Source organism: Xenopus laevis, chromosome 3S (genome assembly GCF_017654675.1).
Source record: "Xenopus laevis strain J_2021 chromosome 3S, Xenopus_laevis_v10.1, whole genome shotgun sequence".
Lineage (NCBI taxonomy): Eukaryota > Metazoa > Chordata > Amphibia > Anura > Pipidae > Xenopus > Xenopus laevis.
In genome coordinates this window covers 30,921,074-30,938,320 of record NC_054376.1, presented here as the reverse complement: position 1 = coordinate 30,938,320, position 17,247 = coordinate 30,921,074, and the positions used below count along the sequence as shown (strand labels likewise).

General features: G+C 39.9%; 1 protein-coding gene across 1 annotated transcript in view; it reads right to left on the bottom strand.

Annotated features, from left to right (window-relative positions):
- antxr1.S (ANTXR cell adhesion molecule 1 S homeolog) overlaps positions 1-17,247 on the bottom strand; it is a 92,892-nt gene that overhangs the window by 43,401 nt on the left and 32,244 nt on the right. Inside the window, exons 6-14 of the mRNA XM_018255168.2 lie at positions 15,902-15,981; positions 15,611-15,679; positions 14,415-14,495; positions 10,353-10,413; positions 9,443-9,541; positions 7,016-7,085; positions 5,671-5,749; positions 4,700-4,795; positions 3,127-3,168 (exon numbers count right to left, since the gene is read on the bottom strand). Of these exons, the coding sequence (XP_018110657.1) occupies positions 3,127-3,168; positions 4,700-4,795; positions 5,671-5,749; positions 7,016-7,085; positions 9,443-9,541; positions 10,353-10,413; positions 14,415-14,495; positions 15,611-15,679; positions 15,902-15,981 (677 nt within the window). The remainder of the gene's footprint in view (positions 1-3,126; positions 3,169-4,699; positions 4,796-5,670; positions 5,750-7,015; positions 7,086-9,442; positions 9,542-10,352; positions 10,414-14,414; positions 14,496-15,610; positions 15,680-15,901; positions 15,982-17,247) is intronic.

The window sequence follows — 17,247 nt, the reverse complement described above, 5'->3', positions numbered from 1 at the left end:
AAACCAAATTGTATGGCTTCAAAGCCCTAACCTAAATGATGCAGTTTTCCACAGATTAGAATTTGTATTTGGTCCAACATTAATTTTCATTGTTTCTGAAATGATGGATTTGCCACATTCATAGATTAACTAAAAATGCGGTTGAGGAGTGGTGGGTCAGCATCCTGAACCCTTACTTACTGTAGCTACAAACAGCAGCTGCACATATTTTTGTCTATAAAAGTGAAATATATCCAAGTGCTAGAGTACTAGCATAGGAAATATGTGGAAATATTATTTAATCCTTTTATGACTCTTCTGTAGGGAAATTATAGGTAGTTCCATTGTATACAGTCTGAGCTACTCCTGCTTGTCTGTGCATGCACAGCTAATGGGATCATCATGAAAAATTGTAACCAAGCTGGAAAATATGTGTAGGAGGGATCAAAAATAGGTTTCTGCTTATTCAGCACCCTGTGCTAAGTAAATCTGCCCCCAGCCATATAAGTGGTATAACTATTATGGAATCTAGAAGATGGAGGTTTTGACAACAAAAAAAACAAAATACAAAGGCATTTCACTACTCTAACAATGTGGGTTATAAATAAACAATGCCAAAGTCATTAGTTCATTAGTAACCCTGAGTAGCCAATCAAGAGTTAGAACAATAATAGGAAAAATCTTCCTGAGCTCTCCTACATAATTATATAATACCCATTGTGGAAAATAGAGAAGGAAAATATACAATATTTGTTTCCTTGATTGATAGATAAGTCAAAAAACCAAACAACAGGAAAAGAATATTGTGTCCTGCCTGGGGAACCAGTATAACTATTAACCAGTGGATTTATCAGGGCACTGAAGTAAATCAGGAATACAGAGATGAAGCGAAACAGCTGAGCAGAACAATATGTAGGAAATAACACATTCATGAATGTAAAACCTAAAAGTGCATTGAACAGCAATGTGGGAGAAATATAAAGATCCCAGATGCGATCAACTCCTTTCAGGGAATATTTCCAACTCCAATAAAGAAAATGTTTGACCTCCATAATGAAAAATTCACTGTAATGAATGGGAGCGACACACAGACTATGAGATCAGTCACAGGTGCTGGCAGTCGTCCCCAATGGATGCCATGTCATGTATAGGATGGCTGTGCATTCCATCGCTTTCATGTCATGTCACATGACATGGGGCAGCTGGGAAATTGACAAAATGTCTAGCCCCATGTCAGATTTCAAAATTGAATATAAAAAAATCTGTTTGCTCTTTTGAGAAATGGATTTCAGTGCAGAATTCTGCTGGAGCAGCACTATTAACTGATTCATTTTGAAAAAAGATTTTTTCCCCATGACAGTATCCCTTTAAGAGACTGGCACACCAACTGCAAGTCAGTGTCAGCTACCAGGAGGCAGACTCATGGGTTGAATACAGGGCAGCTGTAGTTGTTTTGGAGCACCTCTAAAAGGAAAACATCTGGGCTTTTTTCTACATACTCAGCAGGAGACTAAAATAACTTCAAGAACACCGAAAACCAACTCATATAAACTCCATTACGGCATCAAGGCAAGCAGTTCAACACCCCCATGTAAATTAGTTTCAGGACCCCCCCCCAAAACACCCATTACCAAAGTGCTGTCTATGCCTGGGCCTCTCATAGGCCTAATAAGTTCATAAACTTGTGGGATTGGTGTATAATACAAATACAAGAGTGGCCTTGCTTGGCACGAAAACTCTAAAAAATGTTTCCCATCTTGTCGACTATGAAAAAAACACACAGTTTTATTGTGCAATATATTCTTATTTTCCAAACACGCGATGTCCTCTAATTGACAAAAAGAATTTATGCAGTAGTGAAAAATTTAACGCCATAGAGAATTGCTATTTTTAGAAAACGCTGTAATATGTGCTACTGTTTTGACATTGCTACGGAAATGTATGCCCCCTGATTATAAAATATAAAGATATACAACGCCACCAACGAGTTTCATGATCTTATAATGGAACAAGGCTAAAGGATAAGCAGTGCAGGAATGAACTCTTCCAAACTTTACGTGCCACAAATATCATTAAGGATACTGCCCCAGCCTTGAGTTAAGTTCTTCTGCTGTGCAAAACACATTAGGCCTTTAGGGAAACTATCCTGAAAACATGAAAGCTGCATCTCATGAAAATATAAAAAAGACTGAATCTAATTAATACATTTAGTGCTCTTCAAAGTTACTCTACATTCCCCCCCCCCCTCTCAGACCATCCATCCCTACATGCAGCCTTGAGTCAGAGACATTTTTTTTAAAGGACATTTAAGGTCACATACACTACAGCTTCATGCTATGCCTAGATGATTAATTCTAAAGAAACTGTCTCTGGCACAAAGCCTGCAGAAAAGCCGGAGTAACCTTATATAACTTGCAGTTAACCTGAGAGCACTTTGCTGATGGCCCATCAGTTCAGGCTTATATGGATGACTACTATTCCCATTGTCTCCCTTATTGTTGCTATAAAGCCTCCCTCCCCTGTCATTACATTAAGCCTGCTTCAGGCATATACAATACTCTGCTGAAGTAAAGCATTACTGGTGGCACAGAGAGTACTTGCCAAAAAACAGGCTTGTAACCACAAGGGGAGAATCTGGAGACTGCCTCAGGAAAAATCTCTTGACTATTGAAACATCGAGGTACAGTTACAGATCCTCTAATTCTGTAATAATGTCCTCATAGCACCTCGCCTGTTCATACCGTACAAGGAATGCACTCCAGATGCTGAATATTCAGTCACCTCAGGATATGGCTTCACCCGCTGCCCCTCTATGCCATTCCAACAGAACCCCTCCAAGGGCAGCAAACAATCATCTGGATTTCTTTATGCATCCAAAAAACTCTCACTTCAATTCAATTACATGCAGTCAGTTTGCCATATGGAAATAGCATTATGCGTGCAGATATCCACTGGAACACATATATAAAGCTTTAAACAAAATAACTGTGGGTTGTTAGAATTTGTTGCATTTTAACCCTTGGCAGAAGTGTTGTCTGCATCAACACTAAGGGACGTGCAATTGTACCCCTAAGTACTCTTGAACTTCTGCCCGGGGGCATTATAAATGATCCGTTATAAAGTCAACAAATAGAAGAATATTCCTACCTCGCTATCTTCCTCTAGGGGTGGAGGAGGGGCCATTATAACCTAAAAACAATAAATAAAATAGAGTGTTTCAATTCATGCAGTCCATATAACATTTAACAATTTAAAAGAAAACGATACCCCTGAACAATGTAGGTCTCTGTAAAAATATATTGAATAAAACAGCTCATTTGTAAAACCCGTAGGATTCATGGTGCACAGAAACAAATAAACAAACAAACAAACCATACATTAGGTCACATGAGCCAATTAACAGACAGAGTTGTGTCTTTTGATTCCACACTTCTTCCTGTTACAGTTAGAGCTGCAGTATTTCTGGTCAGGTGATCTCTCAGGCATCAGAGAATATCATAAAATTATGGGTCAAGAGAAAATATGTAAAGGGGAAATAATAACGTAAATATATATTGCAGTTTGGTAAGATTTTTTAATGTGCCACTTAATTTGATAAGTACATGCGATCACTTGGGGGTGCCTAACTTTTGGCACCCACAAGTTAAAAGACCTTTCCTATTCATTTTGGGAGCATAGTTTTGCATAAAAAACAAAAACTCTGTGTACATAAAATACTGTTGGTCTAAGTTATTATATAAATATTAGCATACATGGATTTTGGAGAAAGCAAAGGTATTTTTTTCAGGGATAAACCATCTTCATCAGTTCACTTGTTGATGACATATACCTCCTGGGGGGGGATAAGAGTTGTAGTTTTACAGGGGGATGCTAGGCAATGTAGTTGTACAGAGTTACATATATATCATACATTGCTGTTCTTGTGCAACATTTATTATACCTTTCTAAACAGAACAGATGGAATTCTGCTTTAGAGTTGAATGCACACAACATCCATACCCACCGCTTTTGGGAATTCTGCTGCATGATTTAGGCTATGTATTTAGCGATTGGGTGCAAACCTCCCTTTTGTTAATACCTGGGAGTAAAACAAATAGGGCAGCCAAAACGTGTGACCCTTTGTCTGTGTTTTCTACAGCTGCCGATTATATCCATGCAGCTGTATTGATGCTATATTAATAATTGGGCTTTTCTGCGTGGTTATACTATGTGCATATTCATATTGGATGGCATCTGATACCTGTGAATTCTGCATAATCATTTAACTGCTTGACAAATATTTTGAAATGCTAAAGGTTTGATGTAACCTGCCACTGGTCTACCTTGTCAATAGAGACACCTGCTGCATATTTGAAGGGCCCTCTGATCCATTCGCAATGTGTTTTGTACACACATTTATATATATATTTAGAAACTGCACATCAAATGGGCGCACCTCTGAGCCCTCAATATGCATGGACTTTATTCATAAAAGACAAATACTTTCATCTGGAAGAAAGGTCTGAGGATGGGACCAGAATCTGCACCAAGACAAAGGACGTTTAGAAGTAGATTATGCATGAAAGGCACAAAAAGCATAAGGCTATTACAGATGTTTCTCATTCCAACTGATACGCGGTGCTCGTGTGCACTGAATGAAAGATCATGCTGCCGTTAGCAAAAGTCAATTTAAGGGTTCTAGGTATGAAAGGCCGAAGCTCAAGTCAGTAATAGTACTTACTACAGTGCAGCACAAGGGCCAAAACCACCACATCAGGGCAAGAAGAAGCAGGAGAAAGAGGATAAGCAGAGCTATTGCCAGGATTGTCCCATCTGCCTAAAGGGTACAAAAGGAAATAGATATGTGTTATTTTTCTGTATCATTGCACTGAAAGTCAACATGTTCCTTACTTCAAGTATGCATGCTCCTACTTGGTAATGGCTGCTAGAGAAGAGTGGACAGAAAGTCAACTGACCAGATATCGAGGCTGCCAACCCCATTGCATTTCAATACAGATATGGGGGAGCAAGGCTTTTTTGGGTAGCCTCATTGGTGGGGTGGTGGAAAGGGAGGGTTGTCATTGCCAAAGCCCTATCCAAATGATTACACAGGGATCCACTCTAGATCACTTTAGTCTAGAAAATCAATTTGCTGATATTAGACTGTACAACTGAAACAGCACAGTCTCAAAATTCCATCTGCATCACATGCAGGCCAAGTGATTGGGTCACACAGACATAAGTCCATATGGTCAGCCTTAGTGAGATCCAGAAACCTCAATGAAAAGACACGTCTCGGCTTCTGCACTGCTGGCTCTGAACCAGTAGAACTATAACACTAAGGATTGGTGCCTGAGGAATAGATAAATAACATGAGAAAAGTGTGAATCCCAAGCTTTCCTCGAGTGCTACAGCTGAACCAACAACTCCCCAGGGGCTGTACTGTACAACTTGCAGCAGAGCTGTCACACAGTAATGCAACAAGCTAGTTCAATGCATGTATATCAACTCACATATCTCATCTCTCTGGTATGACCATTCAGTGAAATTATTAACACTTTCCTGAGTGTCAGGAAAATTTCCTGGCAGTCGGGGATGTGGAAAATATTAAACTCCTGGGAGTTGTTAACCTTAAATAAATGATAATAAGTGATATAATAATATAATAGTCACTAATATAATAGTCTACTCAAAGGTACTCTTTAGACTCACGCAGTGAGTGCTGGTTATGATGACAGAGCTGGAGATGAAGTTGAGACCATCGTTCATACTGACTTGCAGGGCAGCTTCCCTAGAAAAACAAAGAGGGACAGAAGGTTACTGACAGCTGATTTACTATGTACAGTTAAAGCTAAACCGTAAGCTTTCCCATAGATTGCCGCCATGTGTATTGTGTAAAGAAAACATTCTGCTAATATCACTGCAGATTGTGTTCTGTAAGTCTCCATGGTGAAACCAACCTTCCCGGGATCGTGGCTACTGCTGCCTACACTCTCTCCATAGACGTTTTGAGGTCTGAATCTGACCTGAAGGTGTCTATGGCAGAAGAATTGAGATAATGGTGAGACCTGGCTGTTGCTGGGCCATTGCTAAGGCAAGTATAAAAAGAAAAATATAAGCTTCTTAATCAGAATTTATTTTTTTCTTAAATATGTGTTGATGTGTTTGTTTATGCTTAATGAGGGACGTAAAAAAGTGTCGGTGTTCCAATAAGTGAAAAAGAATTGTTAATGAGAAGGATGGCAATATAATAACACTGGAGGGTGGACAACAGAACTTAATAGTAAACAGCACATTCAGTACCTCATCAGTATCACAATATTTGCTGCAACTTTTAGACATGGGCACTTGGGCAGCCTCTCACAGGGTAATTCGATTTGCCTCAGCCTTTGTTACTCGTGGCCTGCCCTTGGGTACTGAACTCACAGTCAATTCATCAGTGGAACAGAAGCTGCTTTGCAAAACAAACCTTTATGTACAGTCCTAACACTAATCTCTTTCACTGCCCCCACCTGGGCTATTTACTTCACTCCAGAATGACAGGGAATCAAATGTGCTCCCTTTTCTGAGGTTTACATGATAACTTGTCATACGGTGCATGACACTGCAGATGTCTAATAAAATAGCATACCAGTGGAATCATATGCCTAAATCCTCTAGCAGATTTAATGCATTGTACAGGAGGAAATCATTTCAGCACGCCATAGGCAAACACAGATTCTAGAAGGAAATTAAGGATTAGTAACTACTAAAAGGGCCTTAAGACTGCAGCTCTACATTGTTTTATTCCTTCCAGGGTGTCTCTCTCTGCATTCATGTTCATAGGGACTCATAAATCAGCATCAGAAGACCCACAACAATCTTATTATTGGTTTACAATGTTGTAAATTAATCTTCGGCAAAACTACACCTCTCATCATCACTTGCCAGTTTTGCTGGTTGAGTCAATGCTAGAAGATGTAGTTTTGCAACGGATAGAAAGCCAAAAGTTGCCATTCCATTATGTATATATCTATAACATATACTAAATGTTAAAAAAGTTGAAGGCAGAACTCACATGCCAGCTTCATCCAGCACTGGGGCAGGGCAAAGGAGATATGTGTCCTCCACCACCAAAGGCTTCTTGTCTGGGAAATGAAAACACAGTTAGGAAAAGACAGTGAAGAGCCCTATTATAATACAGATAATAACTTTATAGAAATTAGACCAAGATTGCATGGAATTCATTGTGAAATCCTTTCTTTGATTAAACCCAGAGCTGCAACCACAAGGGTACCAACACACAGAACTGATACAATGGACCTTGACAATCCTAATTGTACAAGATTTCAGATTGGGTTTCACAGATCAGCAGTAGTTGGTAGTAAGATGGAAGAGACTGTTGCTGTGGGACAGCAAGTATAGTAGGGAGAGATGGTGCCTATAGTAACAGTGGGATAATAGTCTCTGGGAAGGGATGGTGGCTGCGGGATAGCACTTATAGTAAGGAGAGATGGTGCCTATAGTAGCAGTGGGATAATAGTCTCTGAAAAGGGACTGTGATTGTGGGATAGAAGGTATGGTTGGGAGAGATGGTGCGTATAGTAGCAGTGGGATAATAGTCCCTGGGAAGGGAATGTGACTGTGGGATAGCAGGTATAGTAGGGAGAGATGGTGTCTATAGTAACAGTGGGATAATAGTCTCTGGGAAGGGACTGTGACTGTGGGATAGCAGGTATAGTAGGGAGAGATGGTGCCTATAGTAACAGTGGGATAATAGTCTCTGGGAAGGGAGTGTGACTGTGGGATAGCAGGTATAGTTGGGAGAGATGGTGCCTATAGTAACAGTGTGATAATAGTCTCTGGGAAGGGAGTGTGACTGTGGGATAGCAGGTATAGTTGGGAGAGATGGTGCCTATAGTAGCAGTGGGATAATAGTCTGGGAAGGGAGTGTGGCTGTGGGATAGCAGGTATAGTTGGGAGAGATGGTGCCTATAGTAACAGTGGGATAATAGTCTCTGGGAAGGGAGTGTGACTGTGGGATAGCAGGTATAGTAGGGAGAGATGGTGCCTATAGTAACAGTGGGATAATAGTCTCTGGGAAGGGATGGTGGCTGCGGGATAGCACTTATAGTAAGGAGAGATGGTGCCTATAGTAACAGTGGGATAATAGTCTCTGAAAAGGGACTGTGATTGTGGGATAGAAGGTATGGTTGGGAGAGATGCTGCGTATAGTAGCAGTGGGATAATAGTCCCTGGGAAGGGAGTGTGACTGTGGGATAGCAGGTATAGTTGGGAGAGATGGTGCCTATAGTAACAGTGTGATAATAGTCTCTGGGAAGGGAGTGTGACTGTGGGATAGCAGGTATAGTTGGGAGAGATAGTGCCTATAGTAGCAGTGGGATAATAGTCTGGGAAGGGAGTGTGGCTGTGGGATAGCAGGTATAGTAGGGAGAGATGGTGTCTATAGTAACAGTGGGATAATAGTCTCTGGGAAGGGAGTGTGACAGTGGGATAGCAGGTATAGTAGGGAGAGATGGTGTCTATAGTAACAGTGGGATAATAGTCTCTGGGAAGGGAGTATGACTGTGGGATAGCAGGTATAGTAGGGAGAGATGGTGCCTATAGTAACAGTGGATAATAGTCTCTGGGAAGGGACTGTGACTGTGGGATAGCAGGTATAGTAGGGAGAGATGGTGTCTATAGTAACAGTGGGATAATAGTCTCTGGGAAGGGAGTATGACTGTGGGATAGCAGGTATAGTAGGGAGAGATGGTGCCTATAGTAACAGTGGATAATAGTCTGGGAAGGGAGTGTGGCTGTGGGATAGCAGGTATAGTAGGGAGAGATGGTGCCTATAGTAACAGTGGATAATAGTCTCTGGGAAGGGAGTGTGACTGTGGGATGGCAGGTATAGTAGGGAGAGATGGTGCCTATAGTAACAGTGGGATAATAGTCTGGGAAGGGAGTGTGACTGTGGGATAGCAGGTATAGTAGGGAGATATGCTGCCTATAGTAACAGTGGGATAATAGTCTGGGAAGGGAGTGTGGCTGTGGGATAGCGGGTAACTTTAATGAAAATCTCTCTGTTACTAATACATGCATTTCATTTCCTAATTTTCAAACTCTTTTCTCATGGGAATCCATCCCAGCTTGTAAATATTAAAGACTTTGAATTATAGCCATTGCAAACACACAAAGTTGTCAGGATTCTTTTAGAAGCTTGCAGATGAATGTCATTAGCACAGCTGAACACACGCCATTGGCCAGTAACAAAACCATATGTCCTATAAACTGTGCAGTCTCCATTTTCTGGGACCAACAACTCCCCACATTTTATAAGGGTAATTCCAATCTTTAAGGCTCATGTTGGAGTATCTCTCAAATGTTACATAAATAGGTGATTCCTGCAGCCTGTGTAGCCCTGAACCCTTATGACATTTCTTCTTCCAATATCTTATCTGGTTACATAACACAAGAATACATTGTGATAAAATAATCTTACTGTGAGGTGAAGTCTCATTGATCTTGAAGCTGCACAACACTCGATCCACATTCCTGGCGTATCGGAAGCCATTCCCCCTCACTACAACTTGAAAAGTTTCTAAAATATATGAAAGGAGCAGAGAGCAAATTGGCAGGTGAATATACTGTAAATATTGATGGGTGAATATATAGATAGTCGGACTGCTGAATGCACTTTTTATTTTATACCTGAAAACATCTGACAGTTACCTACCACCTTCCTAGTTTGGGATACTTTGGGAGTAATGGAATAAGAACTTTGGAGCAGGAACCAATGAAGGTCTTCCACCAGGCAAATAAATTCAAAGTGAGGAGTTTGTGTCCACAGCCTTACACGTTTTGTGATTAACACGTAATCATATGAGCCTATGATTAAGTGTTTATCATGAAACGAATAAGGCTATGGACACGATAAACTCCTCACTTTGAATTTATTCACCTGGTAGAAGACTGCCTTCATTGAGTGCCTGCTCCAAAGGTTTTATTTTTGGTTTATCCGCTCCCCGTGCTGAGGGCTCAGGGTGGTGCACCTGGGCCTCTTCCCTTGTGTAGTGAGTCATCAATTTCTACTCATAGACCCTAAACTACAGATTTGTTATTAGTAATGGAATAAGAACGAAAAAGCTTAAACAGGCCCCATAAAAGAAGATAACTCATATCAACAGATAACAGTAAATGCTAGTTGCTGATGGATTATTTGACATGTAACAGTGATTCAAACGTAACATGGGCCATTGATCTAACAAAGAAAAGGGATATCGACCGCGGACTAGAGAAAAAAGACAGGCCAGGGTTTACCAGGAAAGATGTTGTTCTTCTATAAAATGTATGACCAACTGCTGTCAACAAGGTTTAATTGCATTTATTTGAATGCCACTTTGGATACTTACCTCCTGCACATATGCTGGAAGGCTCTGCAGCTAGAATTTCGATGCAGGACATCTTAAGGATCTGCATATTACAAAAAAATAGAGTCAGCTGGTGCCAGAGTGACCTTTTTTTTTGCAGTATACATTTGTTATGGGATAGCAAAACTCAATAAATGCAGCAAATGGCTGGGCAACACCAGTGTGTGCTAGGGGTTCCGCCACTTGTAGATCTGTACATCATTCCTTTACACATCTGGCCCTAATACAGGAAATACTATGCCCACTGTAACCCCATCATAAAGGACCCCTTCCATCTGAGCCATATGAAATACCTGCCTCTTTTTATGTTTTCTTAAGTCATCGCCCAAGTCCCCTTTTCTCTTCTGCTATACTCAGAACTCTGGCATCAGTTAATAAAAATGTATTTGAGTTTATTATTTTGTATTTTTTTGGGTGTCAAAACTTAATGTCATAGTCATCTATCATTTTATTCTCACTGACATGAATAATTACCAGAGGGTGCATCGCAAGCAAAAAGACAGATTCTTTTTCAGACCATCTGTTATAAATATATATAAATAGGATAGGTTCCAGATGAGACCCTTGAGGGTCTCTTTGTTACCTGCCCTTCATCTGAATGTACTCCCCTGACCACACTCAGAAGCCTGTCCTTCAGCCAATATCCCATACATCACACTAGCAAGCCATACACTCCCAGACCTTGCAAGTCAACCATTAATTCATTGCATGGCACAGTGTCCAAAGCTTTAGTGAAGCACAAATAACTCATCGAACGATTCGAAGGATTTTAATCCAATGATCAAAGGATTATCCTTCGACCAAAAAAAGTTAGGCACGCCTATTGGGACCTTCCCCATAGGCTAACCTTGAGCTCGGTAGGTTTTAGGTGGCGAACTAGGGGGTCAAAGTTTTTTCTTAAAGAGACAGTACTTCGGCTATCGAATGCTCGAATAGTCAAACGATTTTTAGTTCGATCCTTCGATTCAGAGTCGAAGTCGTAGTCGAAGGTCGAAGTAGCCCATTCAATGGTCAAAGTAGCCAAAAAAACACTTTGAAATTCGAAGTTTTTTTAGTCTCTTTTCTTTACATACTATAACCTATTATTTCATCTATTTAGCCTCTTTATTCTCATAGAAATTGGGAATGGCTATGAAATAGGCCAAATGTTTAGAAGCAGGAGGGCCCACTGACACCTTGGCCCACCAGGAGTTTTCCTGGTATCCTGGTGGGCCAGTCCGATGATGGGGCATTCTACATTCAATTGTTTTTATTTGGGGCTCTATAATTAGTACCCCTCTTCTCAAACTTGACATCTGCATGATAAATTAATTACAGTGAAACCTCGATTTTTAAGTCCCCTGATTTTGAGTTTTCCCACATTTTACATTTTTTATTTATGGTCCCACCAATTTATAATGCATTTCAATGGGTGCATTTCCCTGATTTTTTTCCCTGATGATCAAAATTTTGTCGTGATGTCCCCAAGAATAGCTTTTTTTCCACTATGAATGTTATTATTTGTGAAATAAAGAGATTTAAAATAATAACCAGATGTATATTTTGCCATGGTTCTGCCTGTAAATAGTCAATTCCAATTAGTCTGCCCCTTATACAGTCCTGCACCCAGGCCCAGACTGGCAATCTGTGGGTTCTGGCAAATGCCAGACGGGCTGCTATAAGGTCCCATAGAAAGTCAGTATTTAGTGGGCTGGTGGGGGCTGTTTGGGCCTCTATGTGGGCTGATTGGGCCTCTGTGTACCTGAAATGCCAGGGCCTATTTTAATTCTCAGTCCAGACCTGCCTGCATCAATCACTTATTGCTTTAGGTTGTGTATGTGACTGACATAGAGTCTTGCACATGCCCCCCATAGTGTAACATTAATGCTGCAATGTTTGACCCTTGTTATTAACACAGTAAATATTGTATCTCAAAGTAAAACTGACTCCTGTGCTTATATCCTTCCAGTACTTGAAGAAAATGTACTTTAACATATTTCCCTGATTTTACATTTTCCCGGATTTTACATCCTGGTCCCCTGAAAAAACATAAAATGGGGGTTCTAATGTATAGGCCCACCATTAAATTGGATACTTTAGGCTAATACTGTCAAACATAGCTTTTCTGTGCATTGAACAATTCACTTACTACAACCCCAGAAGTCACAAGTATGGGGGGCATTTTGGAGCACAAGATCCTTTGAACATTTAGAGAGGGCAGGTACAAAGTAAAAAAAACATGGCAAAAACATGTAAAAATGATTACACTTTATAACCTGCCCTGATCTTAGTTTATTAGACAGAAAAGGGGGGCAATAGTAAAAAGCACTAGGTTTGCCCAGGTGCAGTAACCCATAGAGATAAGATGTTGACTTTTAAACAGATGACCAGTAAAGGCTGCCTGCTGATTGGTAGCTATTGCCTACTGGACCTGGGCAAACTTACTGTCTTTTATTAAAAAACCCTAAAGTATTTGTGACTCCAAAGGGGACAGGCCTCAGCACCTATAAAATAGGTGAGGTGGACTTATGTACCCCTCCATACCTTTGTGTTTCATAGAATCTTAGTTGTACTCATGATGCAGGAGGCTTTTGTTAATTACAATAATTTTCCAACCCTGTGTTTGGGAAGAGCCAGAACACTGCAGAACAGACCTAATTTAATCTAACAGTGAAAGTAAAAATTCACTCCAGGAGCTGCACCTTCTCTTCTCCCAAATTGATATGTGCTGAGAACTGCCTTTCCTTTATAAAAGGTGATTGACATGTCATTGGCGTGCCAGGACCTGCATGGGAATTTGCTCGCCAAGCAGCTGGCAGTCACAATACTCCAAAATCCCCACAATAGCCTGGAGAGAGGCAGTTTATTTTAGTATGTTTGAGGTTCTGTATGTAAACCTGGAAAACAGATGATAACTTCCTGTATTTAAATACTATTTCACATGGTTTCTCTTGTTTTTTTGAAAGTACTAATTTAAGTTCCTCTCTCATGCTCAACCTGCAGAGTATTTTACAGAGGTCAGACTTCATAGACTGAAAAAGTTCTTGCAGGAGCATATACCCCCCAACCCCTACCCTAACCCACCTTCACATGGGAAGGAAAGTGTACTGCTCTCCCTCCCTGTGAGAATAGCGAAACTTAACTCTGTATAAAGAGCTTCCTTTTCTACCTCTGTGCTTTCTTTGCTCTCAAATAATAGGTGTCCATTACGAAGAGGAGCCAAATGTGTCCTACTTGACACTTTATTGGGTAAACACTAATCACTTTTGGTATTTGTTGGCTTGTTCAGTTCAAGCTCTCCTTTGAGAACCATCATTAGGCCAGGTACCCCTTTAGCTCATAACAAGGTCACAATCTGAGGACAACATTGCTGTATCACCCATAGTTTCAAAGATATCTAGACATCAATGTACCCATGCCAAAACTTGTTCGAACTGTCCTCAAAATTGGGTTTCCAGTAGTATCTAGGGGAGCAAAATGCATTCTACCTAGATTTGTCCCAAATGGCCTTTCGGAAAGCTCTAAGCACCTCTAAGGGGTAGAGTTTTGGAAATGTTGTTCTAGAGTAAGGTGGGAGGAAGGGGAGAATGTGGGGGATAGTGAAAATAGCATACATAGTCCTCCCCATTATTAACCACCCTATTGCTTCCAATCTCTTCTGCTTCTCCTCCTGTGTTCTTTATGTTAAATTACTTGGACTCTTTCCCATTTGTGACCTGGAAGTTAATCTCATGTCCAGAACCTCAGACTAGAAAGAAAAGAAAGATGTCTGGACTAATTAAAGGCTTTTACGTGGAGCCAGTAATGCAGGTGTATAGCAACCTCTGAAGGCATAAGAGTAACCCAAACTTACCCAACGGGACACATATTATTTTTAATGCTTCTCCAATCACATCAGTATTAAAATTAAGTTTATTTTCCTTTGAAGAAGATAAGTCCCAATGATAATACCCTAATTATAATGAAAATCATGAAACCATGCAATATCAAAACCTCTTCCACTAAAGCTTTTCATCTTCAGAATAACAAGAAAGGCGGCATTGTTATAGGAAGCAAAATACTCACAGAGCCAATGATATCTTGAAGGGCTTCAAAGCCTCCATTCACTGGGAAGACGTGATCTTTGCTATCAGCAATTCGTGCCAGCTATGTGCCCGAGTAGCAGGAAAAATAAAAATAAAACAATGGTGATTAAAATGAAAAGTTTTGTAGTATGTAGACTTTAACAGGTAATGTACATCGGTCTTTTTCTTTTAAACTATTTTCAAAATGTTCCCATAATTGCAAACAGTCGCCAATGGCTGCAATGAAACCAAGTCATATCTTTTGGAATCAAACGGAGTCTTTAAAACAAACATTTATTCAGCTGATGGGAAACAAACTTTGGATCACTTGCTACTACCCAGAATCCCCTGTTTCAGCTTTACAAGAAAGTTTTGGAGCCTTTATCAAAGATGGGAATTTTTATGGCAACAGCAGAACTTGGCCTTAATAAACACAATTTTTTGCAAACATGAGGCTTAAGTTTAAAGGCATACATACAGTCATTTCAACTTCAATACAAAAATAAGCTGAAAGTGAATGCATAGGGCCACTATAATAAATAAAATATATTTAAAACTAAATATTTTTTCCAAATGAGAAAAAAGATATGCTCATTACATAACATGCCTAAGATCATGGTCAGCAAAAGGGCTCTAAATTCAATTTTCCATAACATAATAACCCCTAGGCTTTTTCACATTCTATAAATAGAAGTACAGGTTTGTGACCTACTATCTTAAATGCTTGGAACCTGGTGCTTTCCAGATAACTGATCTTTCCATAACTTGGATCTTCATACCTTACGTCTACTACAAAATCATGCAAACATTTAATAAACCCAATAGGTTGGTTCTGTATAGGATTAATTATATCTTAGTTTGAATTAAGTACAAGGTACTGTTTTTTTAAAAAAAATGGGATTACTTAGATTAAATGGAGTCTATTGGAGACAGCCTTTCTGTAATCTGAAATTTTCAAGATAATGGGTTTCTGGATAATGGATCCCATACTTGTACTATAAATGAATAACAGCATAGTGATTACCATGCACTAAACACAATTCTGCAGAGTGTTAAAAGTATTCGTTCAATGGCTCAAGTCAAATTCTAATTTCTTGATGTTGTTCAATGTTGAATTTTATTCAAGTGCACAGACAATGGAGGGCACAGAAGAGAAGTCATTTTGCTTGTTTGAATTCACAATATTTAAATTTATACCTGCGTCTCATTGAAATCTTTAACACCTACGCAGTAAACTTGGGCTCCCAATTCACGGGACCTGTTGGCCTGAAAGACAAAGAGGCTTGAAAAATGTACTATATAAAAATTATTATTAATGTGTTTGTAAAGCATGAATATATTATGCAGCCCTGCAGAACACAATAAAAAACGAAACATTAATAAAGCAAAACTAAACCTAACTCTGCAGAGAATACATTTTGTTTGTCCATAAAAATTCCTGGCCTAAATAGTAAATTGTAGGAGTGGGTGGAAGTAAGTTGCTTGTACCTCTCGTTCAGCATAATAGAAGAGATCTTCATGCAGCTCGCCATCAGTCAGTGCTATGATAACACTTGCTGTCCTGTAACCTGCAGAGAAAGCATTATCTTATACTTAATGGTCAAAACACTGATATTATATTTAATACGAGCCTGAAGGAAACTTAAACCATGAGTTCCATGGACTGTATATAAGGACTCAGCCTGGACATTCATGCCTTTGTATGGTCTCAAAGCTCCAAGTGCATGAATTTACATTTTCCTTATGTTCCAGGCATAGGGCCCCTAGAGTTTTATTGCTGGGGTATTGCTGCTCATGAAGAATACTCTAGCTGAGACAAGCAAAATGGTTGCCCCAAGACAAACACCTGACTAGTTGAAAATATGTGAAGAAGCAATGTTCTGCACTGAATTTAAAAGGAATAACCTTGGTTTTCATCCTTGCTAACAACCTTTCTAATGGTATTTTTCAAGATGGGGCACGTTTATTAGTCTAGTGATGGGCGAATAAATTCGGCAGTTTGGCAATTCTGCATTTCACCGCCGCAAATAAATTCACGGAACTGCAGTGGCGGCGTCAAAAAACTTTGGACACATGTCGGAAAAGTAGCTTGCGTCAAAACCGTTAGGCATCAACATTATTCGGAAGCGTCAGAATTGACAAGGGCGTCAAAATTTGAATTTTGAGAATTTTTCGCCATTTCGCGAATTTCGCGGTGAAGTGAAACAGGACAAATTTGCCCAAACTACTCAGGTCACATGCCTCTTCCCACCATATTGACGTTATCCCATTACTTGTCATAGTCCTGCGATCTGCAACCTTCTATAGCTTCTAGTGCAATCTCTTCAGTAGTGTTGCCTTCCTTACATATATTCTCCTACTATGACTCTCTGCCTTAGGGCCTTCAACACCAAACACCTACTCCAGCAAGTAGAGTCTAATTAGTCATATTCAAACTTGCAGACAACCTGTTTCAGCCTTCTCGGATCTAGTCAGTGAAAACTATTGGAAGGGCTAAAGGGATCCAAAAAGCCCTTCACAAGATATGCCCCATATATAAGACCTATAGAAAATGCAGTATATGCTTTCATCTGTAAAAGAGGTGCATTGTATATATAGTAGGAGGAGTAGATTCCATGCCAAAGAAGTGCTTGCCCAGGTGTCATTTCTCTCAGAACCATTAATGCCACTAATATCTGGTTTACAAAGCCTTCAGAACAATGTGTAATAGCTGATCCAGATCAAAAAGTAGGCTGATCAAATAACCCCATTTGGCACAATAGAGGGAGATAAAAGCATATTTTGTACATGAAGTACCCACATGCTTCATGTCTGGAAAAGTGTATGGAACCCCA